Source organism: Elgaria multicarinata, chromosome 20 (genome assembly GCF_023053635.1).
Source record: "Elgaria multicarinata webbii isolate HBS135686 ecotype San Diego chromosome 20, rElgMul1.1.pri, whole genome shotgun sequence".
Classification (NCBI taxonomy): domain Eukaryota; kingdom Metazoa; phylum Chordata; class Lepidosauria; order Squamata; family Anguidae; genus Elgaria; species Elgaria multicarinata.
Window position 1 is genome coordinate 11,162,526 of NC_086190.1, and position 22,343 is coordinate 11,184,868.

The 22,343-nt window shown below is 45.8% G+C and overlaps 1 protein-coding gene across 1 annotated transcript in view; it reads right to left on the bottom strand.

Moving 5' to 3' along the window:
- Nucleotides 1-252: 252 nt before the first annotated feature.
- Nucleotides 253-22,343, bottom strand: part of SKI (SKI proto-oncogene) — a 190,019-nt gene continuing 167,928 nt past the window's right edge. The window contains exons 3-8 of the mRNA XM_063145524.1: nt 13,873-13,995; nt 13,064-13,173; nt 12,410-12,699; nt 10,985-11,292; nt 7,296-7,526; nt 253-2,565 (exon numbers count right to left, since the gene is read on the bottom strand). Coding sequence (XP_063001594.1) covers nt 2,377-2,565; nt 7,296-7,526; nt 10,985-11,292; nt 12,410-12,699; nt 13,064-13,173; nt 13,873-13,995 — 1,251 coding nt within the window. The 3' untranslated portion in view covers nt 253-2,376. The remainder of the gene's footprint in view (nt 2,566-7,295; nt 7,527-10,984; nt 11,293-12,409; nt 12,700-13,063; nt 13,174-13,872; nt 13,996-22,343) is intronic.

The window sequence follows — 22,343 nt, forward strand, 5'->3', positions numbered from 1 at the left end:
GGAGAGCTGAAACCACTCATTGCAAACGACAAGGGCCTCAGACAACTTTGTATCATGCAAATTAGTTTGTCTAGCTGTTTCGTGCTTCCCGTATTTCAATTTTGCCTAATTTTTCTAATACATCTTCCTTTATTTTTCTGTACCACCCCCTCCCCAGCCCCAAATGAACTTTTGCTTCCTCCTCTTCAATGTTCATGCTTACAATAGCTAGTAGAATGGATAATATCAGCTTTTTCCATTTCTTTATTTTAAAATACAACTTTTATTTTATTTTCCTCTAGTGTATTGTAAGTCAATACTTTAATGTTAGGTCAAGCAGCCGCACTTTGCTAACTGGAGAAAGATGTCATTCGCAGAGAGCAGTTTTTCTTCAGTGTTCATGAACAGGATTATGGGAAGATTCTGGGACTATGGGATTGCGTCTCCCTCCCCCAATTAAGGATTTAGGGAGGCTCTTAGTAAATGGCCGACCCATTGGTCCCAGGGACTGAGTCTAGAAAACTATTTAGATAAGAACCTGAAATGGAAACAGTCTTTACATGCTTTGGGCGGAAGAACTTACTGGGGCGGGCCTAGCCATGGTGGTAGGAGGGCATCACGGATTTTTACGGCAGAATGGCTCAAGTGATCATACTCCTACATTACATGCTTGATTGCTAGAGAACAAACCTAGGAAACGTGAGTCCATCATGCCTCTTCCATGGCCATCATGGCTTTAACAATTATAATTTTATAACCTCATATACCACCTTATTCTCAAAAGACCACATCGGGAGGTGGAAGGGGTAGAGTTAAATCCAAGCCAACTTACAACGGACAACAGGATAAAATGTCTCTCTAAGGGATGTAGGAAAAAGTATAACAAAGTGAAGTTCTTTACAAACAACGTTCTCAAAAGGAAAATAAAATCCAGTGGGTTATGTTGCCCCCAATTGGGTAGAAGCAAAACTCCCACTGGGGATAGGATTTTGCCCTGAGTTGTGTCATTTACTGCATATTTTTATACCCATTGTTGGGAGGGGAGGGGTTGCGGCATAGATCCCAAGATTAAAGTATTTATCACATTTAATACAAAAAAGACCCCCGCCCCCATGACAACCCCACCCCTAAAGAATAAGAAATGTAGGCTTATTCACAGCAGCGAAAAGTCTTGTTTCTTTAATACAAGGTTGAGCACACTTTGTGGGGCACCAAAATCCTCACACATGATGGTGGGGTTAAGTCAATAAAATACTGAAATTTCTGAGGCGATGGTTAAATGAGGATGAGTTCTCTGAGAAACCGGAAAGACGGGTTTCCAAATGCACGCGCCACACTCTCTTCCCCGAAAAGATTTCAGAAGCAACTTCTGGTCCAGCCGTCTCTCTCTCTCTCTCATTTATACTCTTCTATTTGTTTCGTAAAACTGAAGTGCTCTGGAATTGAAGCGAGTCTTTAAAACACATCAGTTAATAATCGATATATATGTTACGGCATGATTAACAAACACTGGATTTAATAAGGCTGGGTTCATTTAGGGTATAATTCTGCTCCTACGCCCCCTTCGAAACATAACAACTGTCCCTTTTTCACCACTCACTTTCTTTCTTTTCTTGGTTCAAGTATGGGGGGGTGGGGAAACATAAGATAGATAGATATATGTATATTTTAAACTAGGAGGGGGAAACTAAATCTGAAATTCTCATAGAAATTGCCTGGTTTAGAATGGTCATGGCTTACTTTTGGGCGTTTCTAGACACGCTTCTCTAAGAAAGAACCCAACATGTGTAGTAATTTGTCTTTACAGATTAGGCATCGAAAGTATTCCTTTCCAGCACCCCCCCTCTTGTGTGTGTATATATATATATATATATTTATATATATAATATATTTTATTTTTTTAAAAAAACCTTCTCAATGGCTATAATACCACATCTTCACGACTCAATTGTTTGCATTTTTAAATAGCTTATAACAAAAGGGGTGTGTGTGTGTGTGTGTCAATTCCAAAGTGTTCCCAGAAAGCAGGACCCTGTGGCTTGTCTTTGATTTCGCTCCGATGCTGCTTGTCAGATGGGTTTTACCAGTAGAAAAAAAATATGTTGTGGGTTTGTTTGTTTTTTTGCTGCAGACTCAAAAATTAGTTTAGGCTTATAAACACTCTTCATGTTCTAGGCACAGGAAGATGTTTGTGCTATACGGATTGAAAAAAAGAGGCGGAATTCAGTGCTTCTGTTATAAAGAGTAACATTTGCCCTCCAATTAATCCTAAAGTCCAGGTTTATCGGTGGCAGGCCCCAGGGCACGCACCTCTCCCACACATTCTCCCTTACTGTGCATATTTTGTCTGTCCGGCCTACAGATTAGGCCTGTGTCATTGTGTTCGTCAGAGCTGGCTTAGTTTTCCATGTCTTTTGCTGTGTGTTCGCTGCCGGGCAGATCGCTCTGTTTAGGCCACAGTTGCTCTTGAAGTTCCTTGACAACTTTTTCCAAATGTTCTCGCGCTTCCCTCTCGCGCAACAGGTCAGCGCGCAGCTGTTCTCTGTCTGCTTCCGCATGCTGGAGTTTCACCTGCAGGTCTTCAATCTGTAAACAAATAAACAATATAAAACATAATACAGAACTCACAAATAAACAAAGAACAATCACACGAATGGCTTAGGAAGGGCAAGCTATTTCCTGAAACGGAAGGATTCCTAATGGCCATACAGGATCAAGTTACAACAACCAAGAACTACCAAAAATACATCATAAAAGATAACAGTGTAACAAAAGACTCATGTAGGAAATGTCATCGATCCCAAGAAACAATAGACCATGTACAGGAATGGACTATATGGACAGACACAATACAGCTGCAAAAATAATTCACCGACAACTGGCCAACAAATTCAACTTCAAATGACCTGCACCATACTTTACATACTCACCCGAAACACCCTTGGAAAATGCAGATCATAAAATATGCTGGGACAGAACTATTCATACTTTGCAATCGACCAGACATAATAGTTATAGACAAAAAAGAGAAACACATCTACCTCATTGACATAGCAATAGCTAATGACAAAAATGTCATAGATAAGGAAGGTGAAAAGAGAAAAAAATATACACTACTGGCTATGGAAGTTAAAGGATTAGAGCAACAGGAAAAAGTTACAATTATTCCGTTGGTGTCATCACATCAAAAAACAATACGGAAAACCTTCAGAAACTGGGCCTACGAAAATACATCCACACTAACATCCAGAAAGCAGTCATACTTAAAACATGCTCAATAGTCAGGAAATCGCTGAATCAGTAAAATACAGTATGACTTTGCAATGCCCACCATGTCTGTCTAGAAAAACCACCACGAGTGAGAAGAGAGATAGTAATAATAATAATAATAATAATAATAATAATAATAATACCCATCCGTTTACATGGCGTACAAAGAAGGAGGAAACAGTTCCCTGCCCCAAAGGGTTTGCAATCTAAAACTAGAGACGAGAGGCAACAGAGAAAGAGGAGGGAAATGGAGGTGAGGGAAAACAGGGGAAGAATATGTGGTTACCACAGTTACATTTACTGAGGTTTAGTGGCAGCAGGACCTGGGTGATGCGAACAGCTTCTTGGAAATGGTGCGTTTTAAGGAGAGGTTTGAAGGGAAGGATATACGCTTTTGCAGCTCCATTGCAAGCAAAGACTAGATTACAGACTCGCAGAGACAGAGACCAAAGTGTCCCATTTGCTAGATCTTCAGAAATTAGTCCTCACAACCCAGAAACAGCATTCAAGAGGCTGCTGAGCCAATGGTGACCCTGGCACGGCAAAGCACAGCAACGAATGCGCCCATTCTGCTGGGGAAAACACACAGGAACCACACGATGCTGCCTGCCCGTTCCTTGCAGGATGTGAGCTATATTGTACCAGCATGTGTTCTGTTCCGCTCTGTCCAAAACGTGCGCTACTTAGAAACCGTAATGTATAAAGGAGCCGTGAATAGAAAAGCAATTGGGGCTCACCTCTCCCCGCCCTCTCATCCTACCACGTGGCTTCTGCCTCTATGACAGTCCCAGGTACAGAGAGCTGATGCAGTGGTATAAGCCACTGCAGTGTAAATCTATTCCTAGATCAACTCATCAACAGTACATCATTTATTCTGGGGGAAAGGAGGTCACTGCAGGCCTCCTACACCTACACCTTTCTTAACCCTGGGCAGTTGCCCTGTGGCAAGGTATCTTCTCCACCTCTCCTCCTATGATGCAGAGGTGCAGGGAACGCTTATCAAATTTGCAGATGACACAAAATTGGGTGGGATAGCTAATACCCTGGAAGACAGAAACAAACTTCAAAGTGATCTTGACAGGCTGGAGTGCTGGGCTGAAAACATCAGGATGAAATTTAATAGGGATAAATGCCAAGTTCTACATTTAGGAAATAGAAACCAAAGGCACAGTTACAAGATGGGGGATACTTGGTTCAGCAATACTACAAACGAGAAGGATCTTGGAATTGTTGTAGATCACAAGCTGAATATGAGCCAACAGTGCGATATGGCTGCAAGAAAGGCCAATGCTATTTTGGGCTGCATTAATAGAAGTAGAGCTTCCAAATCGCGTGAGGTCCTGGTTCCTCTCTATTTGGCCCTGGTTAGGCCTCATCTAGAGTATTGCGTCCAGTTCTGGGCTCCACACTTCAAGAAGGACGCAGACAAGCTGGAGCGTGTTCAGAGGAGGGCAACCAGGATGATCAGGGGTCTGGAAACAAAGCCCTATGAAGAGAGACTGAAAGAACTGGGCATGTTTAGCCTGGAGAAGAGAAGATTGAGGGGAGACATGATAGCACTCTTCAAGGACTTGAAAGGTTGTAACACAGAGGAGGGCCAGGATCTCTTCTCGATCCTCCCAGAGTGCAGGACACGGAATAACGGGCTCAAGTTAAAGGAAGCCAGATTCCAGATGGACGTCAGGAAAAACTTCCTGACTGTTAGAGCAGTACAACAATGGAATCAGTTACCTAGGGAGGTTGTGGGCTCTCCCACACTAGAGGCCTTCAAGAGGCAGCTGGACAACCCTCTGTCAGGGATGCTTTAGGGTGGATTCCTGCATTGAGCAGGGGGTTGGACTCGATGGCCTTGTAGGCCCTTTCCAACTCTGCTATTCTATGATTCTATTCTCTCTGTAGCCCACCCACCCCAGTCACTTTGGGGCTCTTTTGAGCCTTTCTACTCTCAGTCCACCTAATTCTAATGCTTCAAGGGATGTAAAAACAAACAAACCACGGAGTGGCAATGTGATAACTTTAGAAACAGATATGCCTGACAAACTGAAAAGAGCACTTGAGACGTGCCTCTGTGCTGATTCCTTTTGACGGCTTTGAAAAATCACAGGCCTTGGTTTTTCCCAGCTTGCTCCAGACTCATCCTCCTCTGGTGCTATTTCTTAAGACGAGCAGACGAGCTGTGGGTTTTGCTAAATTAGAAACCAGGGAGACAGACGCGTCCTCACTCACAGTGAAACGCAGACTTCCTATGTCGACGCAGCAGCTGGGAGCGAAGGCAGAAGTACTTCTAGCGCGATACGTATTTATTTTTTAAGAAGAAAAGAAAAAACCCAGCCACACACAATCCCAGCCCTTTCCTCCCTTCCCCTCAACCTTGAGAAAAGAATAGGAAAACAAAAATCCAGATGTGTCCTACGGCACAGCAAGTCAGCGGGCGGGTGCAGGGAGGCCGATTGGGCAAATGCAAAAGAACGCACTCTTTTGTGGAACTGTTCCCCGCCCTTGCGCCAAACCTTCTGCTAAAGTGGAAGTTGACACCCACTGCGTGAAGCTCGGATCTGATTATGTTTAGTCTGGGCATCTCTTATCGGCAAGACGTCCCATGATGCTCGGAGGAGGAAATCTGCATCATTTCCTGCTTTTGCTCTCCTAAATTTGGCATGCCTTACAAAAGGAACTGCTGGACCGCTCCCCTTCCTGTTAGCAAGACTAGGAGGAAGAGTTGCATTGAACGGGGTTTTGTTTAGGGGTCTCTCTCTCTCTCTCAAGGTAGTGTTTGACTGGGGTTTTTTAAGAGTACAAAACAACAAGAAAGCCCCCTTATAGAGAAAACCATACATTGTTATCACACATCGCTAATTTTTTAAAAATCATGCCCTGTAAACAGTAAGCAAGATGACTTCAGGATGTTTTCTCCTCAATTCTCACTTTCCCGGCTCTCATTGGGCTCAGGGGTAGACCTCATGCTTTGTATGCAGAAGATCCCAGGTAGAGGTGGAAACACACACACCCCTTTCCCTCCCAAAAAAAGACACAGCATTGGAGTGTGCACTAAGCTGGTTTCCTTACGAAAATATATTTACTTTTGCCTTGTGAGTAGCACTGGGGCGATTGGGGGGGGGTTGCGCTCTTAGCATGGCAGTGTGGTGGAGTGATTAGCGTATTGCACTAAAGGTGGAGAGACCTGGGTCAGCCATGTGGCATCCTGGGTAACTCTGGGACAGTGGTCAAACGCATGCTTTGCACACCGAAGGTCTGGGGTTGAATCCCCAGCATCTCCACACAGGGCAAGGATGGACTCACTGTCTGAGACCCTGGGAACTGCTGCCAGTCAATGTAGAGAATACTAAGCTAGGTGGGTCTAGGGTCTGAGTCACTGACCCTGTTCTGATGACACACTAACCCACTGTGGTTAAGCATTTTGATCCAAACATTATGGCTTCGTGTGTCATGTGAACCATGACTTAGCATGTTGTGTGAACCATTCCTAAACATGGTGGCTACATAACCATGATTCAACACATACACACACACACACATCCTAACCCTGGCTTAACGTGCCGTCTGAACAGGCCCAATGTATGGCAGTTTCCTAGGTTTCATTAAACAAAACGGAACATGAAACGCTTCGTGTTTGATGCGAGGAGACCTCGGAATACATCTTTGTTTGGAACGATGAGAGTTCCAAATCTACCAGAGGCTTCTGCAGAGACTGACCCTGCAATCAGAGTGGTGATTCTGAAAGGTTCTTGAGGCCGCCATGTTGGCCTCAAAGCTGCCCTTGCTTTCACTTATCCCCCCCCCCTTTTTAACACCCCACCAGCAGAGGCAGCAAAAACCAAGCTCCTGCCCTTTTATAATTCCCGCCACCACCTCCGCCGTTAGGATGTAAAAGTAAAATGAAACGAGGGAACAATAGAAAAAGCAGGAACCGCTTTGGAAACCTGCATTGCGAATGCTGGGGTCATAAATGTTCTTCAAGAAAAAGTGTTTTGTGAAGTCGGACGCTTCGAAATCTGCGAGGGGAACCTCACAGGCTTTGCCCTCACCTGGGCGGAGTATTTGGCTCGCAGCCTGCCTGCTTCACAGCCTTTGTCGCACACCCGGACCTGCCTGGCCTGCTCCAGCTCCCGCTTTAGCCGAATCCGAGATTCGTTGGCCTCCTTCATTTTCTTCTCGTTCTCTGCTCGAAGGCGCTCAATCTCCTTCCGTAAGTTGCGCTTGGCTTCGGTTGCCTCCCTTAGCTTCTCCTTCTTAGCCACACGTAGGAACTCCAGTTCCTGAAACAAGACAGGACAAGGCCTCCTTCTTAATAAGTAGAGTCTTAAAAGTAGTGGGCCTCCTCCCGTAATACTGGAGCCCGGTCGGGTCATTATCCCATGAAGCTGATGGGTGGGAGACTCAGGACAGAGAAAAGGAAGGACCTTCTTCACGCAGGGCAGAGTTAAACTATGGAATTCACTACCACAAGTTGTAGTGATGGCCACCAATTTGGACGGCTTTAAAAGGGGGTTAGATCAATTCCTGGAGGAGAAGGCCATCAATGGCTACTAGCCCTGATGGCTATGTGCTTCCTCCAGTAGCAGAGGCAGGAAGCCTATTTGCACCAATTGTTGGGGAACATGGGTGGGAGGGTGCCGTTGCACCGTGTCCTGCTTGTGGGTCCCTGGCCAAGAGCTGGTTGGCTGCTGTGTGAACAGAGTGCTGGACTAGATGGACCTCAAAGGGAGGAAAGGTTATATCAGGGAGGAAGTGTCTCTAGAACTGCAGCCAGTTCTAGTGACTGGGGTGGAAAATAGTAGAGAACAGGAATATTCCAAATTCCTAGGTGGATTTAGAATCCAATATAAACTTCTCCTGCTGACCTTCAAAGCTCTTCACGGTCTAGCTCCTGCCTATCTCTCCTCTCTCATCTCACACTATTGCCCCGCTCGTGCTCTCCGCTCCTCTGATGCCATGCTTCTCGCCTGCCCCAGGACCTCCACTTCCCTTACTCGGCTTCGTCCTTTTTCTTCTGCTGCCCCTTACGCCTGGAACGCTCTTCCAGAACACTTGAGAACTACCAACTCAATCACAGCTTTTAAAACTCAGCTAAAAACTTTTCTTTTCCCTATAGCTTTTAAATATTGAGTCTGTTCTAACTCTATACTGTTAGCTTCACCCTACTTCCCTGTGCCTGTTTGCATTCTCCTTCCCTCTTTATTGTTTACTACAACTTTATTAGATTGTAAGCCTATGCGGCAGGGTCTTGCTATTTACCGTGTTATCTGTACAGCACCATGTACATTGATGGTGCTATATAAATAATAATAATAATAATAATAATAATAATAATAATAATAATCATTCAACATTTCAATGGCCCATCATCAAATCTTCAGGTACATGGATAAGCAGATGCCTGTGGGTTTTCTAATTCTTCTGGAGTGTCCATATTATGCATTAAAATAAAAAGAATTAAAAGGGTTACAAGTGGGATAAATGTTACATTTCCCCACCCCTGTCCTCCACCCTTTCCTATTTCTAGACGAAGGTCCTTCCTTTGTTAAGCAACATACTGCACCAGGGGTCATGGGAAACCCTCTCTCTTCTGGCAAATCGTGTTTCCTAGCAAGGACATGTTATCCCGGCTTGTGTTTTGTCTCCCAGCCATTCTACACACAAACCCTTTGCCCTCCTCTGAACAAATTTAACGAAACGGGATCCAGCTCGGCCCTCGGGCCTTTGGCTGAGTTTAGGCCCCATTAAAAGCTCGGTATTTTCTGGCACTCTGTTTTGAGAAAGTCCAGCAACAGCCTTGAGGTCGTGCAGAGAGAACTGGTAAGCGTAGGATGATCAAGCAAGAAGCTGCAGCACCGTCCTGTGGAAGTCACCAGTTGGGTTAACCCTACTGAAGCCAGCCACCCAAGGCAATTTAATCCGGCCCTGCTGGTTCTCTTAACAAATTAGTATTCATTAGTTTTATTTCTCCTAAAGTGTGCAGGGTGGTGTACCAGGTTTTCCCTGCCCCGATTTTTATCCTCACCCCAACCCTGTGAGGAAGGTCAGGCTGAGAGATAGTCAGGCCAGATCTACACCAAGCAGGATATTCCACTATGAAAGTGGTATGAAAGTGGTATATGGAGGCAGGATCTACACTTCTATGACAACTCTTGGGGCCCATTGACACATGCCATATATCACTTGCAGAGTGTTATATCCCGCTTGGTGTAGATGTGTCAATGGGCCCCAACAGTTGTCATAGAATCATAGAATAGCAGAGTTGGAAGGGGCCTACAAGGCCATCAAGTCCAACCCCCTGCTCAATGCAGGAATCCACCCTAAAGCATCCCTGACAGATGGCTGTCCAGCTGCCTCTTGAAGGCTTCTAGTGTGGGAGAGCCCACAACCTCCCTAGGTAACTGATTCCATTGTCATGCTGCTCTAACAGTCAGGAAGTTTTTCCTGATGTCCAGCCGGAATCTGGCTTCCTGTCACTTGAGCCCGTTATTCCGTGTCCTGCACTCTGGGAGGATCGAGAAGAGATCCTGGCCCTCCTCTGTGTGACAACCTTTTAAGTCTTTGAAGAGTGCTCTCATGTCTCCCCTCAATCTTCTCTTTTCCAGGCTAAACAGGCCCAGTGCACTTCAATACCACTACAGTAGATCACAGTAGATACACTACAGTAGTGTAGATCTTGCCTTAAGAGTCCCAAAGTCACTCAATGAGCTCCAAGGCTAGGCAGGGAATTTATCCCAGCTCTTGAGCTCCATAAATGGGAAGTCCTTTTTTCTTACGTCAACGCTGTTCTTGTGGCGCCGCCCTAATTTTGACATTAATGCAGGCGCAACCTCAGCGCAAGGCCTCCCAACGCATGGAAAGGCAGGCCAGCATTGTGCTCAAGTGAAACTAAATTCTGGTCCTGTGGGATGTTGGGAAGGGAAGCCCTTGTCTCCTTTCTGCTTATGCCTAAAACGTTAAACTGGGGCTTAGCATTACGTTGTGAATGCCTCCCCTTTTGTGGCAGCCGGTTCCATAAATGGAACTACGTGAAGACGTGCTTCCTTTTGTCTAAGTCTTCCAGCTGGTCAACTTCGTTGGATGACCCCAACTTTTAGTATTATGAGAGGAGGGCTTTAACCTCTCTCCATCCACTTTCTTCACACAATGTATATATCCATACATCTCTTACCACGTCCGTGCCCACCTCCCACATGGGCCGCCTCCCTTCTCTAAACTAAAAGGCCCCAGATGGGGTGGGATTTGCTCCAGCCCCTTGCTCATTTTTGGTTGCCCTTTTCTGCACCTTCTCCGCCCTACAATATCCTTTTTGAGGGGCACTAAGGAGAACTCCCATCTGTCAGGGATGCTTTAGGGTGGATTCCTGCACTGAGCAGGGGGTTGGGCTTGATGGCCTTAGAGGCCCCTTCCAACTCTCCTATTCTATGATTCTATGAACTCCACGCAGCACTCCAAGTGGGGCAGCTTCTCTCAGACACGGGCAGTCCTGCTTCTTCCAAGATCTACCTCCTATGCTACGTTATCATCTCAAAACAAATAAAACATGTGCCTTGCTTCAAACATACAGCTTTCCCCCATACAATTAAGCAATTAAAACCAACTCATTGAGTTGCAGCCCTAGTAAGGTTCATTTCTCGGTCCGTTTGGAAGGAAGAGGGCATTTGGGCTTTTTGTACACTGGGGAGGGGTTTGCTGCCCCCCACCCCCATTTTGTCTTACGACGGACGCACGTCCTTACCTGGTGTAGGCTGCGTTTGGCCTGCAAGGCAGCGTTGAGTTTTTCTTCCTGCTTCACTCTCATCTTCACGACTTCGTGGAGGAACTTTTCTTTGGCTTCTTTCGTGTCCAGGCCACCGTCCAAGGCCTGCCGGAGGTGCTCCAGCTCAGCCTCCAAGCCGCTGGCGCTGTTCTGAGGCTCGACGTGGCTCGTGGCTTCGAAGACGTTGCTGACGGCGGGCGGCGCTGGCATGCTGGGTGAGCTCATGTCCTTGGCCGAGCTTGAAGAGGTGAAGGACGGGGAGGAGAGTGAGGACAAGGAGGAGGTGACTGGAAGAAAAAACACACAAAGGCGGCAGTGTCCCCGCCGCCCCAGGCAACGTTAGAAAGCTAAAAAGAGCCAGCAGCGAGTCGTTCAGCAAAGGACAGCTTTCAGCCAGTGGTAGCCCTATCCGCCAACCCAGAAGTCCTTTTGCAGGAATATTTTCCTGGCTGTGGTTACTTACTTACTCAAGCAAGGAACATTGTCTGTTACGACAATGTTGTGAAAAGAGGACCTACGCACCGCAAGGATGTTTTTTGGGGTGGGGTGGGGAGGGCGTTGCACCTTGTCAGTTGGGTCGGAAGAGGTTTTGCCTTCCGATTTTCCACGTAGATCAGAATGGCTGCCTTTTGGTTAAATGAGTTGAAATAAGGGGAAATTCCGGGACTAGCCCATGTATGTGTCCCACAGAACTCAAGAACTAGCCACTGCCTGCAAAACCCAGCCAGGGCAAGATGGGACCCTGGGAACAGGAGCATCAGTTTCAGGGATGAGCTCTTGGCTCAAATTTACTCCCCTGCCTTCTTTGATGTGATAAGATACTTTGAAATACGTACGCTGCGATTCCTCCTTCTACAGCCCAACAAGGAGAAAATTTGTGTCACCAGATTTTAAGGTTCTGATTTGTCCTCTTATCCAGGATGTATGCGATTTTACTGCAGCTCCAAAACATTTGGGACAATAGAAATTCAAGCTGTCTTTGCTCTTCCCTTAACCCCTTCTATCGCAATGAGACCTTATTTCTCCATGGGAACGAGCCCAGGTTTTAAGATCCTGGGGAGAGGCCTTTGCTCTGTCCCACCACCATCAGAGGCACACTTGGTGGTGATGTGAGCCCGGGCCTTCTTGGTGGCTACTCCCAGGCGCTGGAACTCCTTGCCAAGGCAGGCTAGGCTATCAGCAGGCAAAGGAATTTTTATTCAGGCTGGGCTTTGGCTTTTATGCGGTTTTATTTGCTGATGTAGGGCTTCTTAATGTTACTGATTTGCTTTTATGTTTCAATTATAATTTTGCATCTTAGCTTATATTCTATTGTGGAGCGTTAACTGTAGTGGAAAAGCAGGATACAAATAAAGTTCCTGAGCAAAGTAGGAGATGAAGCAAGACTGGATAACTCACACTTACATTCTTCTCGCGTTTCTACTTCGATCTCGGCTTCTGACTCCTTATCTTCTTCAGCGGCGGGGAGGGCGGTGGCGGTGGGCGCGACGGCGGCGGTGGGCGTAGGCTCGGGGACGGCTGGGTTTTCAGAGGCGTGTTTCCTTTTCCTTGGCTGGGGAGGGCTGTTCAGTGGCTCGTTGCTCCGCGGCACTGCCATGGCGCACGGGGGGTTGCTTACGATCTTTGGCTGAGGAGGCGGGGCGAGGGCAACGTTGGGAGCGACGGCATTCTCAAAACTTTTGTACGAATACGAACTGCAGGGCGGCGAAAGGAGAGGAAGAAGAAGAAGAAGTTGCACGTTGGCTTAGACGGCAGCTTTCACAATGCTATTTCAGGGCTGGCGCACAGAGTACGTTTTGCAGGCTTACACGACAGGGCCGTATTTACATGCACTTTTTCGTGAATGCCCATGAATCAGCTAAAGCTTTCGCTAGAAGGTTTTAAAGGTTTACCTCCTAACTGGGCAAGCCAGTTGACGCTGTTATGCTCCCTCATATAATTGAGTAAAGGGCCCTGTGATCTAGAAGCATAGCCTCACTTGTTCAATGGGACTTGCTCTCCTTTATATACCCACCTTTAAAATCAATGGGGCTACAGGTTTGTACGTCTCCCACTCACCTGTCTCGGATCAAAGCGGGGATGAAATTGGAGAGATCCTTCTCGTTTGCTGAAACGGCGGGGGACCAGGGCCGGAACGCGGAGAGGCGCTGTCGCGGGTGTATACAGCTCTGTTAGAGGAAGAAGGGAGAGAAAAAAAGCAAAAGCTTTTTGTAGAAGGAGTTTCGTACATTTGTGAGTTATTCAATTATTTCAGTGGAAGAGCCCCTTGCTTTGTATACAGAAGGTCGCAGGTTCGATCCTCAGCATCTCCACATTAGAAAAAACTTCCTGACAGTTAGAGCGGCACAAAGCCCAATGAGGAGAGACTGAAAGAACTGGGCATGTTTAGCCTGGAGAAGAGAAGACTGAGGGGAGACATGAGAGCACTCTTCAAATACTTGAAAGGTTGTCACACAGAGGAGGGCCAGGATCTCTTCTCGATCCTCCCAGAGTGCAGGACACGGAATAACGGGCTCAAGTTACAGGAAGCCAGATTCTGGCTGGACATCAGGAAAAACTTCCAGACTGTTAGAGCAGGACGATAATGGAATCAGTTACCTAGGGAGGTGGTGGGCTCTCCCACACTAGAGGCCTTCAAGAGGCAGCTGGACAACCATCTGTCAGGGATGCTTTAGGGTGGATTTCTGTACTGAGCAGGGGGTTGGACTCGATGGCCTTATACGCCCCTTCCAACTCTGCTATTCTATGATACTCTGACTCATTTTAGCCATTATGCCAGGGACTCACCATGGGACCTTTTCCATGCAAAGCAAGTGCTCCCATTAAGTTAAGGCTACTTCACTAAAACTCACCTTGCGAACACTCACCTTGCTAGATGAACTGGACAAAGACCGTAACCAACTGGACTGTTTCTCTTTGTCACCAACTATTGGAGACTGCAAGGAGTCGTCTGTTTTGGGTTTCTTGGGGGCAGGAGGATCCGATGGGACCTGAAGGAGAAAAGAGGATTTAATGGTTGGATGCTTTTCTTGTCATTTTCCATGGCAATTTAAAAAATCAAATGTAGACCAAACAACCACTATCTGAACAGTGATAAATCCACATAGGGTCAAGTATCTGAGCAGCAAATAAACTGCTCTTTCAGAATCATCCACCAACTGTCCTGTTGTCGTGGTTAGCAATGTGGGTCCATTAAAAAAAATCCCAAAAGGCCCTTTATTAGGATCAAGTGAAATTCCACAAAGCAAGTGAGCAAACTTTGGAGTCCTGCAGAACTCTTCTTCAAGTGGTACGTTAAACAAAACGGGGTGGAGGCGCAGCAGCAAGGCACTCTGCGGTTGTCACAGTCTTAAAACTGAGGGCAAGAAAAGTTTGCAGGCTTCAGTTTAGCCTCTGCCAAGTGCTAAACCCCCGGCCCCATGTTCCTTCGCTTACGAAAAGTTTTACCGAAAGGTTGCATTTAACGGCAGCTCCTACAGCATGCGAAGTAAGCACTTCGTTTTTGCTGTTGTTCTTGAATTATAGAAATGTTTTGTCCTGGCAAGAAAATACCAGCCCAGGTACAGAAAGGTTACAAATACAGTAGGCCAAATCAAGCCAATAAATTGCATATACAACTACCACCGCCAAAAGTCTAACCTCTTTTAGATTATTTTGTCCAAAGGAAGACAAAAGGAATATAACTGACAGAAAAACTGGATAAAACAGGTTCTGATCCACCAACGTATTTGCCGTACTAAATGTTTAAAGGTGCAAGAAGGATCCTCCAACACGTGTTCACACGCATGTACAAATTCTACCCATCTTCCACATGAAATAGGGAGTTGAAAACTGTCACATTTACAAATTATCCCTGCAGCTACTAATGGGAAGAATTCCAACCCCCTGTAATTTTTATTTATTTCTGATGGAGATAAAGCTTATCTCACTTTGGAGCATATATTGCCTGTCAACAGATATTTGCATCATCCCTGCATGTTTTCAGGACAGGATTAAATCCACCCAAATTTGGGGGAACCCTTTATAATTAATTTTCACCTAAGTTTGCAGGTGTGTGTGTGTGTGTGTGTTCAATACTGAATAGAAATGTGTAAAATCCCCCCTGCCCAAGACTGTGTAATTCACCTACATGGGGTTGGAGGGGGGCGGGGAACTCTACAAAGGTGAGAATCAAAATTTCTAGAATAAGTAGGTTAAAAGACGAAAGCTTTTTTAAAAAACTGCTCCTTTAAACACTTTTTTTATAATCCAAGCATTCACACCGTCTGTCCTCCCGCGAAGTTTGTCTGCTGCCTCCTTTTCCAATTGTATGCAGAAAGGTAATTTTTTTAAAACAAAAACACAAACGGTGGTTTCTGAATTGGAAAGATTATTTTAGATGAGAACAGGGCAGACTTTGTTATTCTGTTTGCAGCGGTTGTTATGCTGATGACTTCATTGCGCATGCAGCTGCAGCAGAGGCTCCGTGGCCGGGTGCCAGGACCTGTTCTGCTTTTCCACAAGTGACTGCGCTCGGCCTATAAATCATCCGCAAGCATAAGCAAAGCCCTTTTGGCCGCCTGGAACCTTTTCCCCTCCAGGGACATGAGGAGATACATTCCGAGAGCCCCAGCGTGCTTTGCCAAACAGATTGGTACCTACTGGTGGAACTGGGGCTCTGAAGAAAGCAAGAGTCAGAAAGCCAGCCAGTACAAACAAGACCACTGGTTAGGAGGGAGTTGGGCTGAATGACCTCATAGGAACTGAAAGCACATAAAAATTCTCGCTCGCTTTTTCCCCTTCAAGGCAGGGAGGTGTCAGCTTCATTTCAGGACCAAGCGAATGCTTCTCCTGATTTTGATGCTAGGGATAGGAAAGGAGACGGAGACAAAAGAAATCTCTGCAGATGAATCCCAAAGACATGACACACACCCCCGCAGCGGCCCGCAGGTGCGCGACGAAGCGGTATTCCCTTTCCGAGGGTGTTTCCCGACTCCCGCGGCACATGCAAAGCATGTACAGAGCAGCCGATGCCAAATGGCATCAGTTGGTAACGGTGAGGGCAAAATGAGGCCCCAAATGCCAACGCAAAAAGACTCCTACTAGGCCCAAGTTCAATTTAAAAAAAAAAAAACACTCAGTTGTGTTTACACTCACTCCGAGAAGGAGCAGGGAGCTTTTCAAACTGTGTGTGTGTGTGGGGTGGGGATGTCCTTAAAGAAAGGGGACCATGATTAGAGGAGGGGTTGATAGCAGTGGTGGTGAAGGGGGAGAAACGTTCCTTCTGCTTGAGGAGTTGCTGGCTGTGCAAAAAGCAGTGACAGCATGACAATGATATTTGGCAAGTGCGGACAAGATCCCAGCCCTGTCCATTGGGGATAGCAAGATAGAGGGGGGCGGGGGGGGGGGGGAGAGACCTGGAATGAGAGGCACATTAGCAGGTGCTCCTGCTCAGCACAGACATGAGTGTCTTTCTTTCTGTCTTTCTTTCTTTCTTTCTTTCTTTTTCTCCCACTTTTATATTCCGCTCTCTTTTCCTCCACCCTCTCTGCTCATCTGCAGGGAAAAACACGTTTCGGGTAGACTGGAGAGACAATTTGGGTTGTTAAGCGCCCTTAAACGACAAACTGAGTAGAGTGTAAAAAACACATTGCTATCAGAAACAGCTAGATGCAATGTGCCAAATCCTAAAGAGATGTGTGTGTGTGTGTGCCGGGGGGTGGGAATGATGACAAATACAACATGATTTTCCCCTGAGAGACGCAATCTCTGTTCCTAGTTTTTCCACCAGCACCCTATTCAAGACAGAGAAGAGAGAATTTGACAGCCGTCTCTTCTACACCCAGCACAACAACTGAGCAGCCCAAACCATAGGATAACCCCTTGTACACGTGGCCTCAGCTGCAAGAAGAGGCCCTTCTAACTGACCTATAAAGGTTGAGGAAGGAGGAAGCAGCTGATGGCAAAGTGTGATCGGTCAAATATTATTAGGCGTCCCACAGAGGCCGTGGAAGTTCAGTGATCCAAGGCATTTGAGGCCCTCTTCCTGTCTCCGCCACCGCCCTTGCTGTATCGCCACGGCCGTGCCTTTTTGCCTTATCTCTTACAAATCAGTTATCTGGATTTGAGCTGGTTTTCATAAAATGCCCGATACCATGAGTTCTCAGCTTTTCTTGAGACTTATGAACTGTAGTCAGCAGTCCTGTAGATGCTGTGCTTTTGATGTATATGGTCCAAACACACTTGCCCATTTTCCATATCTTCCTTTCCTATTTCAACTCCCCCCACCCTCTCCTTTTATCCCTCTTTGGATATTATTTTATTTGTACCGTTCAAACAATGCAAAAACAACCAACAGTCCAACAACCATGAGTTCTGCACTGGTGAAGCCAGGAGGCGCCTTCGTCTCACATCAGTCCGCTGGTCTCTGTCCACCACTCTGCCGCCAAGATCATCTTCTTGGCCCGCCGCTCTGACCATGTCACTCCACTTCTGAAATCTCTTCATTGGCTTCCAATTCACTCCAGAATCCAATATAAACTTCTCCTGTTGACCTTCAAAGCTTTTCACGATCTAGCTCCTGCCTATCTCTCCTCTCTCATCTCACACTATTGCCCCGCTCGTGCTCTCCGCTCCTCTGATGCCATGCTTCTCGCCTGCCCAAGGGTCTCTACTTCCCTTGCTCGGCTTCGTCCATTTTCTTCGGCTGCCCCTTATGCCTGGAACGCTCTTCCAGAACATTTGAGAACTACAAGTTCAATCGCAGCTTTTAAAGCTCAGCTAAAAACTTTTCTTTTTCCTAAAGCTTTTAAAACTTGATTTTGTTCTGACTTTATACTGCTAGTTTTACCCTACCCTGTGCCTGTTTGGTGCATTCTCTTCCCCTCCTTATTGTTTTATTATGATTTTATTAGAATGTAAGCCTATGCAGCAGGGTCTTGCTATTTTATTGTTTTACTCTGTACAGCACCATGTACATTGATGGTGCTATATAAATAAATAAATAAATAAATAAATAAATAATAATAATAATAATAATAATAATAATAATAATAATAATACAAGGACCTCCACTTCCCTTACTCGGCTTCGTCCTTTTTCTTCTGCTGCCCCTTACGCCTGGAACGCTCTTCCAGAACACTTGAGAACTACAAACTCAATCACAGCTTTTAAAACTCAGCTAAAAACTTTTCTGTTCCCTATAGCTTTTAAATATTGAGTTTGTTCTGACTCTATACTGTCAGCTTCACCCTACCCAGTGCCTGTTTGCATTCTCTTTCCCTCCTTATTGTTTACTACAACTTTATTAGATTGTAAGCCTATGCGGCAGGGTCTTGCTATTTACTGTGTAATCTGTACAGCACCATGTACATTGATGGTGCTATATAAATAATAATAATAATAATAATAATAATAATAATAATAATAATAATAACTGGTTACGTGGATTGCAGTAACAAATCCACATTCTTGACTCGCTCACTCCTGGTTTGCAAGACCAAACTTTCCGATTGATGTATCTGCACTGTCCGCATACTTCCTATGAAATCTCTCCTGGATCACAGCTGCTGTTTGACTTAGTCATCCAGACCAATTGTTTTTGTGCTATCTTGGACAGCATCCAGACATGACAATTGCTACTTGGATTTGGGGTAAAAAAGGAGATTGAGGACTTGGGATTCACAACGGAAACATTCTGCTAGAGCCTTCCTTTCGTGGTGGTGGAAGAAACCAATGGACTGTTGCTCTTTTAGTTGTGTTAGTTTGTATGTTTTATTTCATTATTTTCTGTTTTTTTATTGTTTATTTATCTATTTCCTTTTTTCCTTATTCTTTATTCTCTCTCTCTCTCTCTCCCTTTTCTCTCTTTGTTGATTTTGTTTTGGAAAACTAATAAAATCTTTTAAAAAACCCAAATTATACACCTTGATTGTAGTTATTAACACTTTGCCACCAGCATTTTAACGACTAACACGTTTATGTTGGCATAAGCTTCTGTGGATTGGAGCTCCTTTCATTAGATGCTTTATTTTATTTATTTGTGGCATTTCTATACCGCTGAATATAATAAAAAGTCTCCCAGCAGTTTAAAAAAAACCCACACCTCTCAGAGGCCCATTTAAATGTACTTCATATTTCCAGAATCTCAGTGGCGAAGAGCAATGGGTGATTTTGTTTTCGATTTTGCCATTCAGTACAGCTGCAAAGTCACCATATTGCAAAGCAGGACGTGTGCCTCTTCAGTACCTCCTAAGATGTTGTCGGAACATGTCAGTGCATGAAAGATGGAACAGTTTAATTTCGGCGAGGCTCTCCACACAGCCCCGGGGGGGCAGGTAAAATTGCCCACCCCATCTTCAACCCATTTAACTGAGATCCAAAGAGCCCCACATGTCCAGAGAGCCATCAAAAGCAATCTGCAGAGATCTGATGTTCAAAGAAGGGCTTTGTGTGTCAAAAAATCTCACTGAGCATGTAACAACCCCTTGGGTGCCCCCCGACGTAACGTCTTGGATCCTCGCCAAGAAACAAGTTGCAACCCCAGCTAGTTCAGTGAGGTTTCCAAAAGGTGCTCACAGACATTTTGGGCCCATTCATCTGAAGGTCATTCCCGACACGCAGCTATTCATCAGACTAATTTCGGAGTTGGCCACACAGGTCGTGTCTGGCCAATTTTGCTCAGCACTGCAGTAGCAAAGCTGGTGGGAACTGATTCCTGACCCTCCACTTCTCAGAACAGCCCCTCCTCTTTCAGGCGAAGTCGTAATAATAAAGCCAGCAGGCTAAGTGATAACAGAGCTGGCATGAGCACCTGCTAGTTTCTTTTCAGATGAATGCATCAGCAGAAATTGCAGTGCCCAGAAGAAGAGACTTTCAACCTGAAGGGATTCTGCGGTGATATTGCGTGTCCCGAGATTCCTAGATGCCCCAAGCACCAAACTATGCCACATTTCACATGCCAAGGGATCTCGGGTTTAAAAATCTACCAAACAATCTCTACAGAAATACAAGTGCTGCTTGCGTTTGAACGCAGGCCAAAGTCTGGGCTGTCCAAAGCTGATTCTGCCCGACCTCTGAACGAATCCATTCTTGTGCATTTGGCAAATTGCATTTTCCTACAGAACGGATACATTCCTGGTTTTCCTGAACTGAAATCTGGGAAGCTACCTCACAACCACTCGCGGGTTGTTTTCTTGGGGTAGAGGGACTGTAAGAAATGTACTCTTAACGCTGTTAAAGGGATGCTTATTATTACGAAGCGTCTGCTTAAATGGCAGCTTTCTTGTGTGAAAGCGTTTGGGCTGATACTTGAAGAGTGCAGCTTATTTCCAAGCTAATTTAGAACGATTCTCGTATTTTGAACTGGGCACCTGTCAATGCCCCAGAGCTAGAAGTGGTTCTTGTTTGACTTTAAAGCACCAAAAGCAGAGAAGACGCTCTCGTGCAAAGAGCACCAAGGCTGAGAAGAATGCTTCAGTTTGTGGTTTCCTTGAAGCCTAAATCATGCAAGAAAATCGGGGAAAGCTTTTAGCTTAATCTGGCACGGGGTTTGTCCCGTTGCTTTGAAAAGTTGACAATTTCAAGTCTGACGTTTATTCAGGCTTCCTATATTAGCCGGTGAACTGCAATCACATTTATGGGTATCTGTTTGGGATACTTTAGGTCTACAAGCTTGATTGATGACCCAACTAGGATGGTCCTTCAATGGTTTTGTGACCGAAAACTATACCTATATGTGAAATTTGGGGGGAGGGAAATAGAATTCAGGCAAACGTGTGTCTTCTCCCTCAACTGCTCCTTTCCCTGATTCCTTTCTCACTTCCACTCTTAACTTTCCTTGTCTGCTTTTCCCTTCACAACTCCTTCCCTAGGCTGCCTGCCTTTTTCTTCTTACCCATAGCTTCCCTGTGTCCTTATTTCTGATCCCCTGAGTTCTTTTTCCAATGCTCAATTAGGTTTTCCTAATCATGCAAATAGTTGTGGGTACAGTAAGGGGGTTGCTCTACTGCTATGTCACAACAGCATTCCAACTCACCTACTCAAACAACCTTTCTGCATTTTCCTTCACTGCAACTTCCTAAGGAATATTATAGAAGTTCTCTCCAAGGAGACAGGTTCTCCAAAAAGCCTCCTGATATTCCCCCCCTCCCCGAGCTTTTGGTAGTACTTCTCCCACTCCCACTGGCGAAATACTCCGAAGGAAGGGGCATAGCTTCACACAGATAACTAGTCTCAATTCGGACTCATATCCAATCCATGGAAGTATAAAGTAATCACTCTTCAAGCTTCCACACAAATCTCAGTTTCTGCAATTGATGAATATGGACTCCCTGGCGTGAAAGTGACTCTTGCAAGCTGGCAGAAAGAGAGACGCTACACTTGTGGCTTGGAAAACATCTGAAAAACTGGGAGCAGGTGCAGTGACCCAAACACATGAGGTTTCACTGGCTCAGCCTTTCCATAGCAACCGGGCTGTTAAAGACAGGCACAAAACACGCTCTGTGCAGAACCGTACCACCTTCTTTCCCACCCAATCTATGGATAGACGTTTGGAATTGAACCCGGGTGCCAAAGATTCACAGCCTGGCTCAGCAGTATCAGTGCCATCTCAACCGTCATGCCATCCACAGGATTTATGTGAAGGTGGAAGGTGCAAATCCTAAACTAAGGGGTGAAAACAGATTGTTGTCCATCGTAAAAGGGAGCAACCTAACCCTAAGTCCAGGTCCGGGCCCTATTCAAAGTGCTGGTATTGACATTCAAAGCCCTAAACGGTTTGGGGTCAGGCTATCTGAAGGAATGCCTCCTCCCATATGTACCTGCCCAGACCTTAAGATCATCCACAGGGGCCCTTCTCCGTGAGCCCCTGCCAAAGGAAGTGAGGCAGGTGGCTACCAGGAGGAGGGCCTTCTCTGCTGTGGCACTCCGGCTGTGGAATGAGCTCCCCAGAGAGGTCCGCCTACGTTATACTCTTTTTCTAAAGGATAATCTCATATGTACGTGCCTTGACCCTAAGATCATCCTCAGGGGTTCTTCTCCATGAGCCCCTGCCAAAGGAAGTGAGGCAAGTGGCTACCAGGAGGAGGGCCTTCTCTGCTGTGGCACCCCGGCTGTGGAATGAGCTCCCTAGAGAGGTTCACCTACGTTATACTCTTTTTCTAAAGGATAATCTCATATGTACGTGCCTTGACCCTAAGATCATCCTCAGGGGTCCTTCTCCGTGAGCCCCTGCCAAAGGAAGTGAGGCAGGTGGCTACCAGGAGGAGGGCCTTCTCTGCTGTGGCACCCCGGCTGTGGAATGAGCTCCCCAGAGAGGTCCGCCTAGCGCCTACACTGTACTCCTTTCGTCACCTTTTTA